At 36.5% G+C, this 17,209-nt stretch overlaps 1 protein-coding gene across 7 annotated transcripts in view; it reads right to left on the reverse strand.

Annotated features, from left to right (window-relative positions):
- Positions 1–17,209, reverse strand: part of LOC105222027 (neurotrimin) — a 74,261-nt gene that overhangs the window by 1,798 nt on the left and 55,254 nt on the right. For all 7 annotated transcript variants that reach the window (XM_049456017.1, XM_049456018.1, XM_049456016.1 and 4 more), the window contains exons 5-9: positions 15,271–15,456; positions 9,093–9,285; positions 8,841–8,969; positions 1,791–1,910; positions 961–1,131 (exon numbers count right to left, since the gene is read on the reverse strand). In XM_049456017.1, coding sequence (XP_049311974.1) covers positions 961–1,131; positions 1,791–1,910; positions 8,841–8,969; positions 9,093–9,285; positions 15,271–15,456 — 799 coding nt within the window. The remainder of the gene's footprint in view (positions 1–960; positions 1,132–1,790; positions 1,911–8,840; positions 8,970–9,092; positions 9,286–15,270; positions 15,457–17,209) is intronic.

Genomic DNA, 17,209 nt, shown 5'->3' on the forward strand with positions numbered 1-17,209 from the left:
ACGTACACCTGACCCTAACATCTAGAAGCCTCTTGCTACCTAGATATCCCTCCCTCTGCACTTCGTCATCGAAAATTTAATAATTTCGTAGCAATGGCATACTCAAGCTCTTTATTAGCCTGAAAGCAACAGCACGCTGTATGATAATAAGGGCAATAGGAGGTGCACCTAACAAAACCTGCATAGCATCCGTCGGAACAGTGGGACATACAGGCAAATATGCAAGCATCCGTAAGCAGCATTTTTACCGTATTTTCCATTGTTATGTCCATACCCACACCGAAACCCCAAGTATTTACTTTTTGTAAAAATTGTCTTCCCGCCCGCCTGAGCTTTCCGAGCAGAGAGTCCATCATGAGATTCCCAATATATGGACCGCAGATGGATCTGCCAAATACATATTTGTTGACAATCTCCCTAATAACATCTGATCATAAAACCAAGCATCCTCTATACTGCGTCCTTTCCTGAGCTCATACTTCCTATCCTACTACATACTCCGCGTTAGCTTCTGGAGCCCTCCCACCATAACTTTTTCCAACACTTTTCCAAGTACTGAAGGAGACTGGTGCAACAATACGGTTACGTAGACCCCACTGTCGTGGAAACGAATAATTTTTAGTTGTAGCATTCGTTTTCTACGGAATTATTGAGCAGGGAGAGATAGTCAAATCTCAGTTCTCTTTGTCTCGTTTTTCATTTCTCACCACACTTATTGCATGTTGGTTCATTTTGGAGATCAGTCTTCAAATTAACTAACTAGTTGAATTTTTCAAAAGTTCAGGAATCGATGAAGTTATTTAGACAGGCGTTTTTATGCAATCGCACAATAATTACTAAATACGTAGTTCATTGCTGGAAAGAATACTCTGGAAAAGAATACTCTGTTTGCTTTCTCAAAATAATATTTTTTACGCAAATCCTTCTATTTAATAAACAATTTAAATCTTCCATACTCACCGTATAATCGTATCGTTCCTTCTGTGTCGCCAATACTATTCTTCGAGATGCATTTGTAGCCGCCGAAATCACTGGTTTGCAAGCGTCTTATATGCAAAATCATCTCTATTGAGTACATATTATTTTCCTTCTCAGTGAGCACATACCGATCGCCGGCGATAATCATTTCACCTAAAACAAATTAAGTAAAAAAAACTCAGAAAAAATATGTTGAATTCAGAAAAGTCGAACGCATGACAAATCAGCGAAAAACTGCTGACCTTAGTAAAAGTCAAGCAAGGCGGCATAAAAAGAGTTTAAAGGCGCATTCATTAGAGCAGCCAACGTAAAATGAAAAAAAGAGAGAGAAAAAAAAAACGCGGCACAACATTGTTGCACTTCCTCAGTGGTTTTAGGTTTCTGTTTTTGCGTGCGCAGCTTGTTTTAGGGTGTCGATGAACTGTCACGTAGAAAATAACATGACAGACGCCAGCAGGGACCGCTCGGTCAGTGTGGCAAGTTCATGAAAGCAGTCACTCACTTGTCGAAATTTTGTTGTTGTCGGAACTGCGCAACTAGCACGTTGCAACTTCATTTATTCAATGGCACGAAGTCAATAAGCTGCAAATTGTTTCTAGCGTCAAGTTGCTTGCAATCCAGCAACTTGCAATTTTTTCGCAATTCTTGCATTTATTTGGTGATTTTGATTTACGGTTGCTCTTGTTTTTTACTGCTTGCTCATTTGGATTTGGAGTTTTCGGCTTTAGCAAGTTTAAACTTTACGATTCTTTGTAATTTTTTGTTTTGTTGGCATTGTTTTTGCTTTTGCTATTGTAATTTTTTTTGCTTACCGTTTTCTCTTTGCCAATAGTTGATTGCTTTCGGTGATGCTTCCACATTACAGACCAATGTGACATCGGTTAAAACGGGCGCACCTACCAGTTGATTGGGAACTTGTACCAATGGATGAACTGGAAATAAAAACGAAAATATATATTTTATAATTAATACCTTTGAATAAATTGAGTTCAGCTAAGGTTATCGAATTTCATTCAGATATATGTATTGCAAAACCATGTAAGTCATATGAATAAATAGGTCCAACAAAGTAGAGATACGTACGATTCAGTTCAGTGTCGCATAATAAAGTTTGATTTATTTCAGGGTTCGATACATTTTTAAAGAAAAAACACAGAAACCTCAAAGTTAATAGCGAATTTGTGTTATCATTCGAAAGAACATTCTTTGTCAATTATTTTTTGAAGATTATCTATTTCAAATATTAACTGCGGCTACGTCTTAGATGGTCCATCCGTTGAGTCCAATTTTCGATAACTACTTCGAGCGTTTCGACCAGAAATTGGTGAATGACACCCCTGGTGTTTTGCCCCAACGGCTGAATCGAAGTGGAATTATCCTCATAAACTTTAGATTGATTGATAGATAATTCCACCAATCCACAAACCACAGAAACCGTTGTTTTTCCTATATGAAATGGCAGCTGTTGAATCTCTTCAGGTCTTCTGTCCCAAATGCGGCAATTTAGCGTGTTTATATAACCATTGAGCCAGAAACGGGCCACATTGCTAGACAACGTTGGACCTTCTTGGAACTTTTCAAGAGCACATAGACCGAGCATTAACATCTTCCGTAACAATTAGTAAGACTTTGATATACTGAATACCTGCATTGAAATTTGTCGAGACAGATAGTACTTATAAGAATTAGCAATTGGACGTCCTGAATTGGATATAAAGTTTAGTTCACCATTTGGCTAAAGTAACGACAAACTGTCATTAACTAAGAGGCAATATTGATATTGTAACCTTGAATAACTTTTGTTCGTTCATGTAAATCACTCGTCAATACTCCGAAAATAAAGCTCATGATCAGTCATTGCTCTGAGTCTGTTGTCTGGTCTACAGATATACAAATGCAGGATTTGTCCCGAAAGTAATAGGACTGATTTTCTTCCGCCGCGACTGTACTTCGGTACAGGGCATTCCTAGCTAACGAACGAGCGGCTGATTAGTTGTCTCCGAGCACTAGCGGCAGAGACGTTTGATATTATCAACCTGGCTTGCCAGATGTTGCTTTAACAAGAAGTGGTGTGTTTCGGTAGCACCAGAACTTTTTGGAGTGCCAGGAAGAGGTCGCTGATGAAGACCGGAAGAATGAGCAAATCCAAAGTGAAAACTATGCTCACTGTCTTTTTTGACATTAAAGGGATCGTCCACCATGAATTTGTTCCGCCTGAATGTCCTCAAGAGACTCAAATGAAGGGTCAATCGAGTCCGACAAAACATCGCAGCCCATTGGAAGCTGCACCACAACAACGCCCCGGCTTACACCGCCTTTTTTGTGAACAGCTACCTAATCAAGTCCGGCATCTTAACGGTTCCACAGCCGCCCTACGGTCCAGATGTGGCCCCCGGTTTTTTTGTTTTCTTGCCTGAAAAGACCGATGAAAGGCAAGAATTTTGGGACGACAGACGAGATCCAAGCAGCATGCACCTCGGTTCTCAAGGCTATTCCGGAGAATGCCTTCCATGACACCTTCAATGCTTGTAAATCGGGCTGGCAACCCTGCATCACCGCAGAAAGAGCCTATTTTGAATATTTTTAGAGAATTGTAACGTCTGGTTCAATACTTTCCGGACAAACCCTGACGACAGCTTTTATTTTAAACTCAGTTAAGACTTTGTTGTACAGAAAAGGCACGTAAATTTGCAGCAATTTTGATTCCCAAAGAATTTGATAGTTGGTATATTGAAAATACCAACCATCAAATTTTATAGTATATATGTTCAACATTTGGATTTTTTAATCGGTAATTCGTTTCGAGAAACGTTTCACAAAGATGGGCATATAGCAAATGCGTTTCTATCTTGTGGCTGATACTCCGTCAGAAGAGTTTGAGCTTGTGAGGGTTTTCGCTACTCTGCAGCCTCTTTATGATTTACCATTGCATGGTATTGCTTCGCATTAAATATGTAGCCTTCACAAAGCAATTACAAAATGTGCAGAACAGCGCAGAGCGTTCCGAACTTAAAACGTCCTTAACTGCTTAATTTTTTCAGATATCTTACATTTGGACCACATGTATAGGAACAAATACAACACCGAAAATTAATTTATTGACTATAAGGAGGCTAGGGAAATACTGTGATATACGACCACCAAATGTCATTATCTTTCAAATTTATTGATTATTTTGGTATCAATAGGCCGAATTTCCTACTCAATATTAGAGGTCTTAAAAATGTATAAACTCTTTTCGAGCATTTTAGAAGAGAGTTTCTTAACGTTAAAGGCAGAACTCTTAGTTCTTTGTTTAATTGCGATATCTTTACTAAAGTCTAAATGAGTTATTTATTGTAAAAAATGAGCTTTAAAATTAATCTTTATGGGAAGTAAGTATAAGTAGTACATATCTTAATAAAGTCAACGTAATTTTGGATTGAAAAAATTCACCTGAGGTTACAGCTGTTCAAATATGAATGAATGAATGAAGAAAAAATGGCAAAAAATGGTCGACCAAAATAGTACATATGTACATATTTCTTTATTTGTTAGTATAAATATAAAAAAAGTTGAATTTTGATTAGAAGTACGAAAATACTTTTTTTCGACTACCCAATTTCTTCACGAAATTCGACACAGATTATTCTCCAAGGCAAGACATCCGAACAAATTGTTCAGATCGTTCAGATTGTTCAATACAAATTATAGCTGCCGATCAAACTGACCAATCAGAATCAAAAAACATATTTTTTAAAAGATCCTTCTTCGTTATTAAGTAATATTCTCTTTAAAAGTGTCTAAAAATGACTAACAAAATATTTTCATTCGTTAGTTTTATTGTTTTTCCTGTTTATACATAAGTTCATTTGAACCAAAAAATTCAACGGGTTATTTGTTTTGGCGATTTTCTATATATACTTCCATATAAATATTCCCTCTCTTGACGAATAAGTCAGACGAAAACTGTTTTTTTTTTATAAGCCCAACAAAAAATAATTATTTAAAATCTCAACCAATCAGCACATAACTGAAAATTTTGAATTTAATTTCACACTGTGAATACGTATGTGTTGTGTATATATGTATGTACTTGTATGTACATCATGTCTGACCAGAGAGTCTTAACCGCTTTTGCGGCCGAACATAAATAAATCAAATATAACCGAAAAGGAAATAATAAAAATCCATAGACAATACAACACTAAAATTTGTTGTTAGCAACACAGCCATTAGTTGCCTATATTTCTATTAGCTTTTTCAACTTTTTCCATTTTTTTGCTGGCAGAAAAAGTTTTGCGCCAACAGCCAACGACAGGCGGGTAATTTAGGCAACAGGCAACATATGGCCAATCAGGCTGATCAAATGTTCAAGTGTGTTTACAGGCACACAGTCATACGAACATACATATATACATATGTATCATATGTGATACAAACATACATACATTTTGCAAATATGTCGTGTGTTTGCCTGCAAACTTCAAGCGCATACATACATACATATGTAGCTACGTAAGCTTGTGTGGGTGTTCCATATGAGCTTGTTGTTGCCACTGCTGTGGTCTTCGGTCAACCGTAGCACTGATCATTGTTGTCTCTAACCGTTGTTGCCTTAACCACTTTTGTTGCTATTGTTAGCAATTTGACTTATTGACTTTTCGTTCAGTTGCCTGTCCGCATGATGGTGCATTCTTTATACTACACACATACATACATACATATATATGCTTATTTGCTATTTATGTTGGTGGCTGCGTTGCTGTTGCTTCCATCGCTCTGTCTGTTGCTGTCCTTCCATTGCTGCTATTGTTGTCTGAAAATGTTGGCACAGATTATATCCGAAGAGCAGCAGTTGCTCGTAGGTAATGTATGTGCATGTGTATGGCGGATGTATCGATGTGCTTAGATACGCGATACATATGTACATACACACATGGATCAATCTGTTTGTTAACAAACAAGTTTTTATGTATTTTTAATGATTCCACATAGTGCTTCTAAGCTGCTGGTGTGGTCTTGTTTGTTGCTTCTGTTCAAGTTTGTTTACCGTTGATTTTCGGCTGATAAAATGGCAACATCTGTTCGCTGTAAGTATTTATTATTGACAATATACATATGTACAGATGCATGTAACATAGACTCCTGGGAGAAAACGCTTAAATGAGAAGCCGAAAGTAGGTTTGTCGTATTCATTGTCTAACTTAATAGAACTTTAATTATTTTCTTTAAGGGGATATTCTAGTCTAGAGGCCCAAATTTCTAGAGTTTTTTTTGGCAACGGGGTTTTTTTTATAATTTAACATCAAAAAGGTGGTTAAAGAAACTTCTTCTTCTTCTTCTTTACTGGCGTAGACACCGCTTACGCGATTATAGCCGAGTTAACAACAGCGCGTCAGTCGTTCTTCCTTTTCGCTTTTTGACTCCAATTAGAGATTCTAGGATTCTATTCCCCTGACCTTTTCAACGGAGTGGATATTTTCAGAGCTGGAGTGTTTTCATCCATTCAGACGCCATGACCTACCTAGCCAGCGTACCGCTGCCTCTTGATTCGCTGAACTATGTCAATGTCGTCATATATCTCATACAACTCATCGTTCTAGAACTTTCATCTCGAAAACTCGCAACGTCCACTCATCAGATTTTGTCATCGTTCAGACCATAAAGCATGACGGAAATAATGACCGACTTACAGAGTTTGGTCTTTTTTCGTTAAGGGATGACTTTACTTCTTAATTGCCTACTCAGTCGCAAGAATCACCTGTTGGCAAGAGTTATTCTGCGTTTGATCTCGAGGTAGGCATTGTTACAGCTCGAATTATTTTCTCGAGCAGTAAATTGAAGAAGTCGCACGATAGGGATTTGAATTGTATGAAATCTCGTTTAGTATCGAACGGCTTTGACAAGTCTTTCCCGATTATGACTTAGCCTTTGGTATTGCTCAACGTCAGTTTACACACCAATTTCAGACATAGCGGTAGCTCGCAGCCTTGAAATCGAAGAAGAAGTGGTGTGTGTCGATTCTCGCATAGTGAAAATCAGGTCGGTTGTTGATTTTCCAGGTCTAAAGCCACACTGATAAGGTCCAATCAGTTTGTTGATGGTGGGCTTTGATATTCTGCATAATACGCTCGTTAGAACCTTATATGCGGTATGAGGGGGCTTATCCCACCGTAGTTGGCATATATTGTGGGGCTTCCTTTTTGTGGATTAGGCAGAGCACACTTAAATTCCAATCGTTGGGCATGCTTTCGTCCGACCATACTTTACAAAGAAGCTGACGCATGCTCCTTATCAGTTCTTCGCCACCGTGTTTGAACAGTTCTAACGGTAGTACATCGGCCTCCGCCGCTTTGTTGTTCTTCAGACGGGTAATTTCTATTCGAATTTCTTCATGGTCGGGCAATGGAACGTCCGCTCCATCGTCATCGATTGTAAAATCGAGTTCACCTGGTGTTATGCTTTCACTGCCATTCCTCAGGCTGGAGAAATGTTCCCACCATAATTTTAGTATGAACTGGGCATCAGCCTACAGAAGTATGCTCCGGTCTTGAAACCTTCTGTTAGTCGCCGCATCTTTTCTTAGAACTTTCAAGCATAGCCTCTTTCGGCTAGCTCGTTAAGTTCTTTTTACTCATGCATTTGGGGCTCTTTCTTTTTTGTCTGCAAATACGTCTCGCTTCTCTTTTTAACTCTCGGTATATATCCCAATATGTGTTGTGGTCGATTGTAACGTAACGAGGTAGGCAGAGGCGGGTGTGTATTTTCGCTGCAACAAGATAGTGGTCCCAGTCAATGCTAGAACCTCGGAGGTTACGTATGTCTAAAACATTGAAGGCGTTTCTTCCGTCTCCCTCAATATGATCGATCCGGGGACACCCAGGTAGCTTGATGGGTTTTTCTATGCTGGAATCTAATACTACAGCTAACCATATTTCGGGCCCCGGCCCTCGAACTCGATCAGCGTCAACCCATTTGGGGATGTATATATACTATACTATACTCATACTGAAAGATCTGAGTTTTTTGTTTTTGCAACAACGACGTCAAGTAGAGCTCGCATTCTATTATGCTTGAAAACGTCACAGACTACTCAACATTCGTCAAACGCATCATTCCTGGTGGCGAGACGTAAATTTCTGAATGTGAAGTCTAAACTGTTCAACAATCTAGCGAATGACGCTCCAAAAATGAGCTTAAACAGAAAAACTAAATTCGCTAAAGGAAAGGGGTATGAAAAGTTGGATTAGGTCTTCGCATGTTCGTATTGACTAAAAAAAAGACCGATTTGTTCACAAAATTAGTTTCTTTTTACCTTCTCAAATTCTTCAAATATAAAATATATATTCAGGTGAAAATAATTGTAAAGAAAAGTAAGAATTTCGGGCTTCATAAACCCTTAGAAATATGAAACTGCTCCTTGATGAAAAAATACATATAAAATCGAGTTCCTGATAAGAATTCATACAGGTTCCGATACTATGTCTACATGCCATGTAGACGCCATCAGCTGCTTGTGCGCGAGTTTATAATCCCCATTTTTTATTTGGCATGTAGTTCTAGACCTTATAAATATGCAAATACTGCTTTAAAAAGCCTATTGGGGTCTAAACCGGGTATTTAATACGGTAGTTATGTATATCGTGGGGTGGGTTTTCGTTAGCGGTACGATAAATTAACTTTTTATTAACCTTAATCCGTTGTTGTTACAATCCAGACTTCTTTCACTTAAGCTTAAACCTTTGAGCCTACCTACTGAAAAGCAAACTTCTGTTATAGTATCCAGCGCAAACATGCCGACACCTATATTCCACTAGCCTTTTGCGATAGGGTTGTTAATTATAAAACATAGCAATAAAAATTCTTATTTGTTCACTTACAATGCACTTGCAGCTTCATGCGTTTGCTCACTGACGGCGGCACACCATTCGAGGCGATGCACATGTAGGCGCCCATTTCGCTGCGTGTCACCTTGGTCAGCGCCAGCATTTCGCCTTCAACGGCCAAAGCTTTAACGATAGTTAAAAAAATAAAGAGTATTTTAATACTTGTAGTTGAAAAATGGCACATGTGATGAAACTTAATCCAAAATTAGTATTATATACTAAAGTTATTGATACTTCTCAGCTTACCTTTGGTCTTCTGATGTGCGCCGTTGCGTGCGATGATCTCTCGTCCATCCTCTCGTCGCCAAGTGATTTTAGGCTTCGGATGACCACGCGCCCGACACACCAACTTCGCTGAGCCACCTTCGGGCACCATCATGTCTCCGGATGTCTCCTCATTGACAATATCCGGTGGTATCACCACTTCCAGCGTGGCTGTCTGTTGAAATTCGTATAGGAAATTTATATGAAAATGTATATCTTGTGATTATTTGAAGGCTTTTGCGAAAGAACATTGGACTTGTGTGGATTGAGATAATAAATCACTCGATCAAACGTCAAGTGGTCAAGTATCGGTTCTAGTTTCAAGTAAACTAGTTAGAAAAAATATTTTTGACTCATTGAAAACGTTTTTATTGTGTATGTTAAAGCTTAGTTTAGCGCAACGCTCTCAGATCTCGTCTTTCAATTCGTGGTTGTAATGTATATAATGGGATTCTGCTAAATTTAAGCGAGTGGTCAATAGAACAAACCAAACTACTTAAATCTATGTAGTAAACTTCTTCTTCGTTTTCATTGTGGCGCCCAACCCTGATTTGGGAAAGTTCGCCTTCTCACTCCAGCTCATCTTCAAACGGCTGTTCTTTGGCTATCCAGAGGATACTTGATCTAAGACTGGAAGTAGTGAGCTGCTTGAGCCATATGTAAAAGAATCGTTTCTGGCTACTCCCAAGTGCATAGCGCTCAGAGAACTTTCTTCACTTGCTCTTTCTCTCGATCTGCCTAACTATCTTGCTCTCTCCACAAATATTTCTCTCTGCTCTATTTCATTCTCTCTTACCATGTCTCTCTCGATCGCTCCTTCTTTAACTAACAATCATTCTCACTCAAAAAAATTTGTCTTAAATTTAAGAAGCTCATAAGCTAACCTTAAAGTCAATGCTCGAATGCTAATGTTTCGCGAAGAACAACATTTAAGAGCTCCCTCTTCCATTAAAATCACTCATACGTTTATCGAATGCGACAGCTGCCAATGTTAACCGGCGAAATGCGTATAGTGACCAACTGTCGCTGACCCTGCCTCACTCAGTCGTGCTGATGACTGCTTTGTCAACACTCTTGTTGCTAGAAATCGCTTTGTGCGGTTGCCAACGGCAGCCAACCCTTTTGGTTAACATCGCATTCGCCTATGGATGCATAACTGTGCGAGTCATCGCTGACATTTGGGAGAGTATGCCTCGTGCTTCACACAAATAACGCATAAAAAATTGAAGTGTGCTCATATGTCGCCACAATCCAGCCTTAAACGCAGTGAGTCTAGTGTGATAAGTTCGCCGCTGACCTCCTTCCGCTGGCCCGCAGCGCCCTCGGAGCCACACGCTACTTGTCATGACGTTACTTAAACTCTTTGCCCTTAACTGTTTCATAGCGCACGCTGTGCACTCTCTGTCACTGTTGGCTTAACACTTGAGGAAGTGCCTGCCAGCGCCGGTCCTGTGCCAACCGTCGTCGACGCAATTCAGACCATATTTGCCAATACTTGTGCATATATAAGCAAATATGTGTTTATTGCCGCATTTTATTTATTTTTTATGATTATTGTTTACTTTTATTATTTAAGCTTTTATTGTCATTGTCCTTGACGGCTCCTTTTCTGTGGGCACACCGTGGATCTGCACATGTATTTATAGACATGAATATACGAATCTATAAATATATGCGCATGCACGTCTGTTGATAAGACTTGCCAGACTTTAGTAAGTTCATATGTACATATGTAATATTTATTTATTTTTATACCCGTCAATCCGCTAGACCTTTGTGCTTTAAGTGGTTTGGTTTTCGAGTGTTTGCAGATTCAATTCAATTGTTTGAATATTCAAAAATACCTTTGGGACATAAAAGATATGAAGATGAGAACATTCATATTCCAAAGACAACGGCTTTACTTGCTGCCAACTGAGAGTTAAATCTCAATGAAGCCCTTAAATCCAAAGTGTTTATAGTATTATATAAGCTTTATTCATTTTTCAGTTATAAAATCTATCAGAATGACATATACTGTAATAATATGGATAAAAATGAATATAAGGCAATATGCTTTTAGGAACTTTTACTTAACCTTTCAGCCCGAAACAGAGTTCCATAAGTTTTAGTACATAGAATATTGTTCATTGTATAGCTCTATTGCTCAGGTGCTAGACATTGCACATTGAAACCATTTTAATAAAGCTGGGTACAAAAAGAAGCTCGCTTTGCCATGTTTCTTGCAAGAATTGCAAGGAAGCTCTACTATGAGCTGCTCCTTTACGGCCAAGCCACAGTTTGGACATATCTGTTAACAATTGGCCCATCTAAAGAAAGTATTCGGCCAGAAGCGTAGTATTTGGCCAATAAAGAGTGAATTGTGATTCACTAGGACAACGCCGAGTTAGAAATTTCAGGAGCTTGGTTGCGAGGATTTTATGTATTCTCCTTGTAGACCAAACCTAGCATCAAGTGATTACTACCTTTGAGAACTTATGGCGACTGATTTTGCTAGTGAAAAATTTGGCTCAAAAAAAGCTTGCAATAATCCACTGACTTTATGAGATTACCGTCGGAATGGCAATAAGACCGAAACGGTGTATATTTAACCAAAAGCGGGTCATTCTCTCTTCGAAATCTGAAAAATCTTTAATTTTCTGCCATCTTTTCAATAGACCTTATAAAGCATTATGCATTTCGTAGTGTAAATATTTACACGTGCAAACCATATATACACATAGCCATGGTATTCGATATATTATACTGCAGGTCAGCCATGTCGTATACGTAACTGTTGGTAAACTTTATATTTCTTAAAAATGTTAAATCAAGCTATGAAATTTGCGTAATATTTTAGCATTTCAATAATATAAAATGTTCGGTTGCATCGGAACTCAGCCCTTCCTTACTTGTTTATCTTACTGCTTCTCAATTTTAACTGTAAGCCCAATGCTTGTCTCTGATCTCGTATAATTAGGTTATGAACTCCATAAAAATATATGGATCTTAAATACCTACATTTCCAATTAAGATGATGTTATTCCTAAATGTCGTTTCGGTCATTTTTAATATATTATGGTCTTTAATATTTTCTCATTGTACTCAGTAATGTTTACAATTTCATCATGGAAAGATATACGCAAAAATAAATTATACAATTTTATTATTATTAGAATGATCGTTCTCCAATTGCAACTTTCATTGCCATTTTTGATCGTAATGATCATCCAATTATTCAAAATTTTGACCGCGCATTTTCTTCACATAATGGTCAAGTACCAATAAGGCAAAGAACCACTCGAAGTAATGAAAATATTGCCGCCGTTCAGGCAAGTGCTATTGAAAAGCGCAATATGACGATTTCAAGACGTTCTCAAGACTTGAGACTGTCTCTAACTAGAACCTGGGAATTTTGAGAAAGTATTTGGGCTTACATCCGTATAAAGTTGTTCTCATTCAAGAACTGAAGCCATTGGAACACTGAAACGTTGTGAATTTGCTGATTTTGCCTTGACACAACTTGAAAATAATAATGATTAAAAAAAAATACATCTCCAATGAGGCAATTAGTGTGCCTTTTTTTATTAAGAAATTATATAACTTTTACTGGAAACCCCTGTATTTGCTCTTACATTTTAGGCCTTTAAGTGTTTATGAGGAAAACAAAATATTCATCGTTTTCGTTTACATAATTTATCTTTAATTAAAAGCTTTGCTCCAGAAACAAAGACACTGCGTGAAAATCTGGATCAGCTTGTAGTTGTTTTCACGTCTTCACTTGTTTTCGTTTATTTAAATATCTCGCTTATCGAGGCAATTTAGAATTTTAATCAAATTTTTAACTATACAAACCTTTCCATCGCATATACCATAACATTAATTCTTATTCTTGCACATTTGATTTAAAAGACTCACAAGTTATATTGTTTTCTCTTAAGAAAAATTTATGTTTTTGTCACGTAATTTAAAATCGTTGCTGTTTTTGTTTCTGTAATCGTACAATTTTAGATACCGACGCTTAAAAACCTCTCTCTTGCCTTTTATTATTCTGCTAAAGCCGCACGTATGCGAATTGCACACCTCGTTTGAAGGAGGTAATTGTTAGGTTATAATAATTATCATTGCGTTTGAACATTAAGAAGACCACTCTGCCGGCCCAATTCTTTAGCATAGCTGTCTTCATTGACCATTGACTTGATATACTCTCAAAACTCTTTCAGCAGTGGCGGTCTAAAATTTGTACCACCATTTTTTTGTAACTTACGGGAAGATGATACATTTTTTGATCCACAAAAATTTTCATTTATTCCAAATGACTCACAGGTTTAATATGTGTACTAAATATTATGACGGATTAATGCGCCATCATGTCAAATTTCAGGTGCAGTTTCTCTGTTCCTACTCCTTTTTTCGTTAATTTCACGACATCCTTCTGAAAGTTGTGGATGTAAATAGAATACGATGTGAAAAAGTGCAGAAAAAAAATTTTCAATAATATATTGGTGAAAAGCTATTTTTTCATTTTAGAGAATATTGTTCGGGAAAGTATTTATTTATTTTAAAAAATATGTGTAGTGCTACGCTTATGAGGAGTAATTTTTGTACTGGTACTCATTTTAAACCACCACGAGTCTTGTACTGAAAATTATTTTTATTTATTTTATGAACAGATAATATGGACAAGTGTCGAAAAGACCTGAGTGATGAGGAAATCGGGGATTTTTTTAACGAATTCGAAATTGGAGATAGGATTATGCTGAAATCCTTTCCGACCCAGAATCAATTGAGGGCGTTACCGAAGATATTGCTCATTCCATTTCCGATGTATTTGATTCCGACGAGGTCATACCATTTTCCAATTTATTTCCTCAAGCAACTTAAGAAGACAGTAATTTTGCACTTATTTTATTAATTTTTTTCGAATTAATGCTTCTATAGCTTTGTTTTTAAAGGGCATTCGAAGAATTACATAAAATAATTTCTGAAAATTTTGTTCGACCACCAGAAACAGCTTAAGTAGTGTGATTTTTAAAGGAATATCATATATATATATATAGTATAAGTATATATAATAAATTTTAATTATTTTATTTTACTCGAAAGTGCTATTTTTAGTGGAAATCTTTCTTCCCCAGAATTTGTGAATTAGACATTTTATTTTTGCCTTTATTCTACGTAATAATGTTGGCTTAAATTCTATTTATATAATTTTCGTGCAAAAATTTTCATTTTTTTTATATTTTTACTAATAAAAATTTTGATTCCTGCGAGAATTGAGGTCGTATTGAAGTAAGTTCATGGAATACACCATTAATTGTAATTTCGAGCGAAAAAGTATGCGCTTCGACAGCTTAACCTTGAGTTCATTTAAAGCAGATTATAAGTGTCAACACGAATGCACTTACTCTGCTATATATGTATGTAAAATCATATATGTATATGTATGTATGCATGTATATTTAAATCCGAAGAATATTTACTTATCTGTCATTGTCTTTATTTGCAAATGTCACGTATACGCCATGCGTGCCCAAGTGCTTTTAAGGCGAACAAATCGGCTTAGTATCTACTTTTCGCAGTCTGTGTGTGTATTTTTGCTGTATTTCTTATTATTTTTTTTTTGGCACAAGGTGAGACACTCAATTAAGATTGTACAAAGCGATAAGCGTTTTTTAATTTGTGCGAGAGCAGAACACAAACACTGATGTATATACATACATATGTACGGCTTGTTTGCATTAAGGCTTATTTTGCGAAAATTGTGGGTGATTGAAAGAGCGGAGGCGATAATAACAAGTCAAAAATCTCGTACAATACAAGTGATTTTCTACAAAACATACAGACACAAATACCTTCTCACACTTGTGCGCAGGCAAATCGAAGTCGTGTTGAGAGTGTTGGAAGGTTTGTAGAAGATTTGAAGAGCTTTTCATTGCCTACGCCATTTGGCAATCGGCGCTAATAAGCAATTAATCATGTCACAGCCGTTTGGCTCTAAACATCTACACGTTGCATACAAAACGGCAAATGCGCTTACACACTCGGCCAAATAAGTGGCGGGATAACAGTGTGGGCTCGCTACTCATACTCGTTTCATTTCAATTTGCGTGTGTGTTTGGGTGTGTGTATGCTTGGCAGTTTTGTTTTTTTTTTCATTGTTTCGTTATACGGCACTTACTTGCATTTTCATGGGATCCGTATTCACTTGACACATGTACTTGCCGGAATCATCCATTCTCACATTCCTTATGACCAACGTCCACGTATTGAAGTCATTATGTGTGACTGACAATCGATCATTGTTCGTTATCACGTGCTCGTGTATGGCCAGAATCGCCTTCGCATCGGCCTTAATCCAAGCGACCTGTGTGTTGTGGTGTGGCGCATTGTTGATTCAAATCGGTTGCAATCGGAGATAGAAGGCGCAGACAATAGAAGGGGGAGGCAGGCAGCACAGCAGCACCGTAGCCATTGAGGTGGGCGTTGAAGCGCAGATCGTTTATTGATATGCATAGTCAAATATGTGCGAGTAGTGAATATATGTGTGTGTGATTGTATGCCATTCGGTCGTGTTATGATTGTAGTGGTGATTCGTAGTTTATTTGGTTGAGCGGTGGCAGTGGTGAGAGTGGTGTGTGCGGTCATGTTTTGGGGTTAAGTGATGTGTTGGTTTTATTTTTGCAAGTATGTATATGTGTGTGTTAGTGTGTTTGCGAGGCCACAGCAGCGCACAGCCGTGGCGTTCAAATTGCAATTTGATGTGTGCGCGAGTTTTTTTATTTTATTTTTAAATTTTTTTTTTGTATTTTTTTGTTTTTGTTATTTGCGCGCATGTGTGTGCATTTATTTTTTATTTCCATTTTATTTTTGCGTATCCGTTTCAAATTGGTTTAGTTGTATTTGTAGTGGTTAGTTGCATTTTTTTGTATTTTTTTTTTGTTTTTGTTGTTTGGTTATCAAAACCGGTCGTTATGCCGCCGATGTTTCATTAGTTTTGTATAGACAGTCGTTATTGTTAGAGAGATATGTGAAAAAACAACACCAGACAACAACAATGAAAATAGCATTGAGGCGCGCACAGTAAGCGGTATTAGAGTTCACGGCGGAAGAAATCAGTGATCAAAAGGCAAGAGTAGCACAGCCAGCCAGCACGGCGACAGACATGTGGTCATTGTTGTTTTCATAATGGTTGTTGTAATTGTTGTTGTTTTCCATAATGGTTATTGTTATTGTTGTTTTATAGTAATGTTTGTTGTTATATTTGTTTTGTTAGTGACGGTTGTTGTTTTTGTTTTCAATGATTGTTGTTGTTGTTTTTTCATAATGGTCGCAGTTTTTGTAGCCCGCCATCATCATCATTGTCATAAGCATCAGCGTTTATTCAACAATTTCCGGCATTTTCGCATTATTTTGTGTGCGTTGATTTGATTTTTATTGACAATTGTGCATTAACGGATTTAACATCGTTTTGGTTGGTTTTATGATTTTTGTATGGTTTTTGTTGTGTGTGGGTTTTGGGTGTTTGAAATTTAATGATGTACAGTTTTAATTAGATTTGAATTCAGTTTCAGAGTTATTATTATTTAAAATGGTGAAAATATTAAAATATATATATTTTTTAATTTTTTAACATATATATTTTTGATTATTTTAAAATTAATTTTGGAATTTTATTATTTTTTATTATTTAAAAGTAATTTTTGGAATTTTTTTTGTAATTTTTATATTTTTTTTATTTAAAAATTAATTTAGATTTTGTTTTTAATTTATAAGTTATTTTTTATTTGTTTTTAAGTGCAATATATAAATATATATTTTTTTTTAATTTGAGTAATTTTTTAATTAAAAAAAAATAAAATTAAATTATTTTCAGATTTTTTTTTTTGAATTTTTGGGCGTGTGTAATTTGAATTTTTATTTGAAATTTGATTAATATTTATTTTTGATTAATTTAATTAAGTTTAATTATTTTAAAATTATTAATTAAAAAAATTAGAAAAAATGATTGTAAAATAAATGCAAAGTATTTTTTAAATATTTAGAAGTTAAAATTGTTTTTTTTTATATAATAATTTTTTTAATTAAAAAAATTAAAATAAAATAATTTTGGTTTTAAG

The sequence above is a fragment of the Bactrocera dorsalis genome, chromosome 4, assembly GCF_023373825.1.
Source record: "Bactrocera dorsalis isolate Fly_Bdor chromosome 4, ASM2337382v1, whole genome shotgun sequence".
Lineage (NCBI taxonomy): Eukaryota > Metazoa > Arthropoda > Insecta > Diptera > Tephritidae > Bactrocera > Bactrocera dorsalis.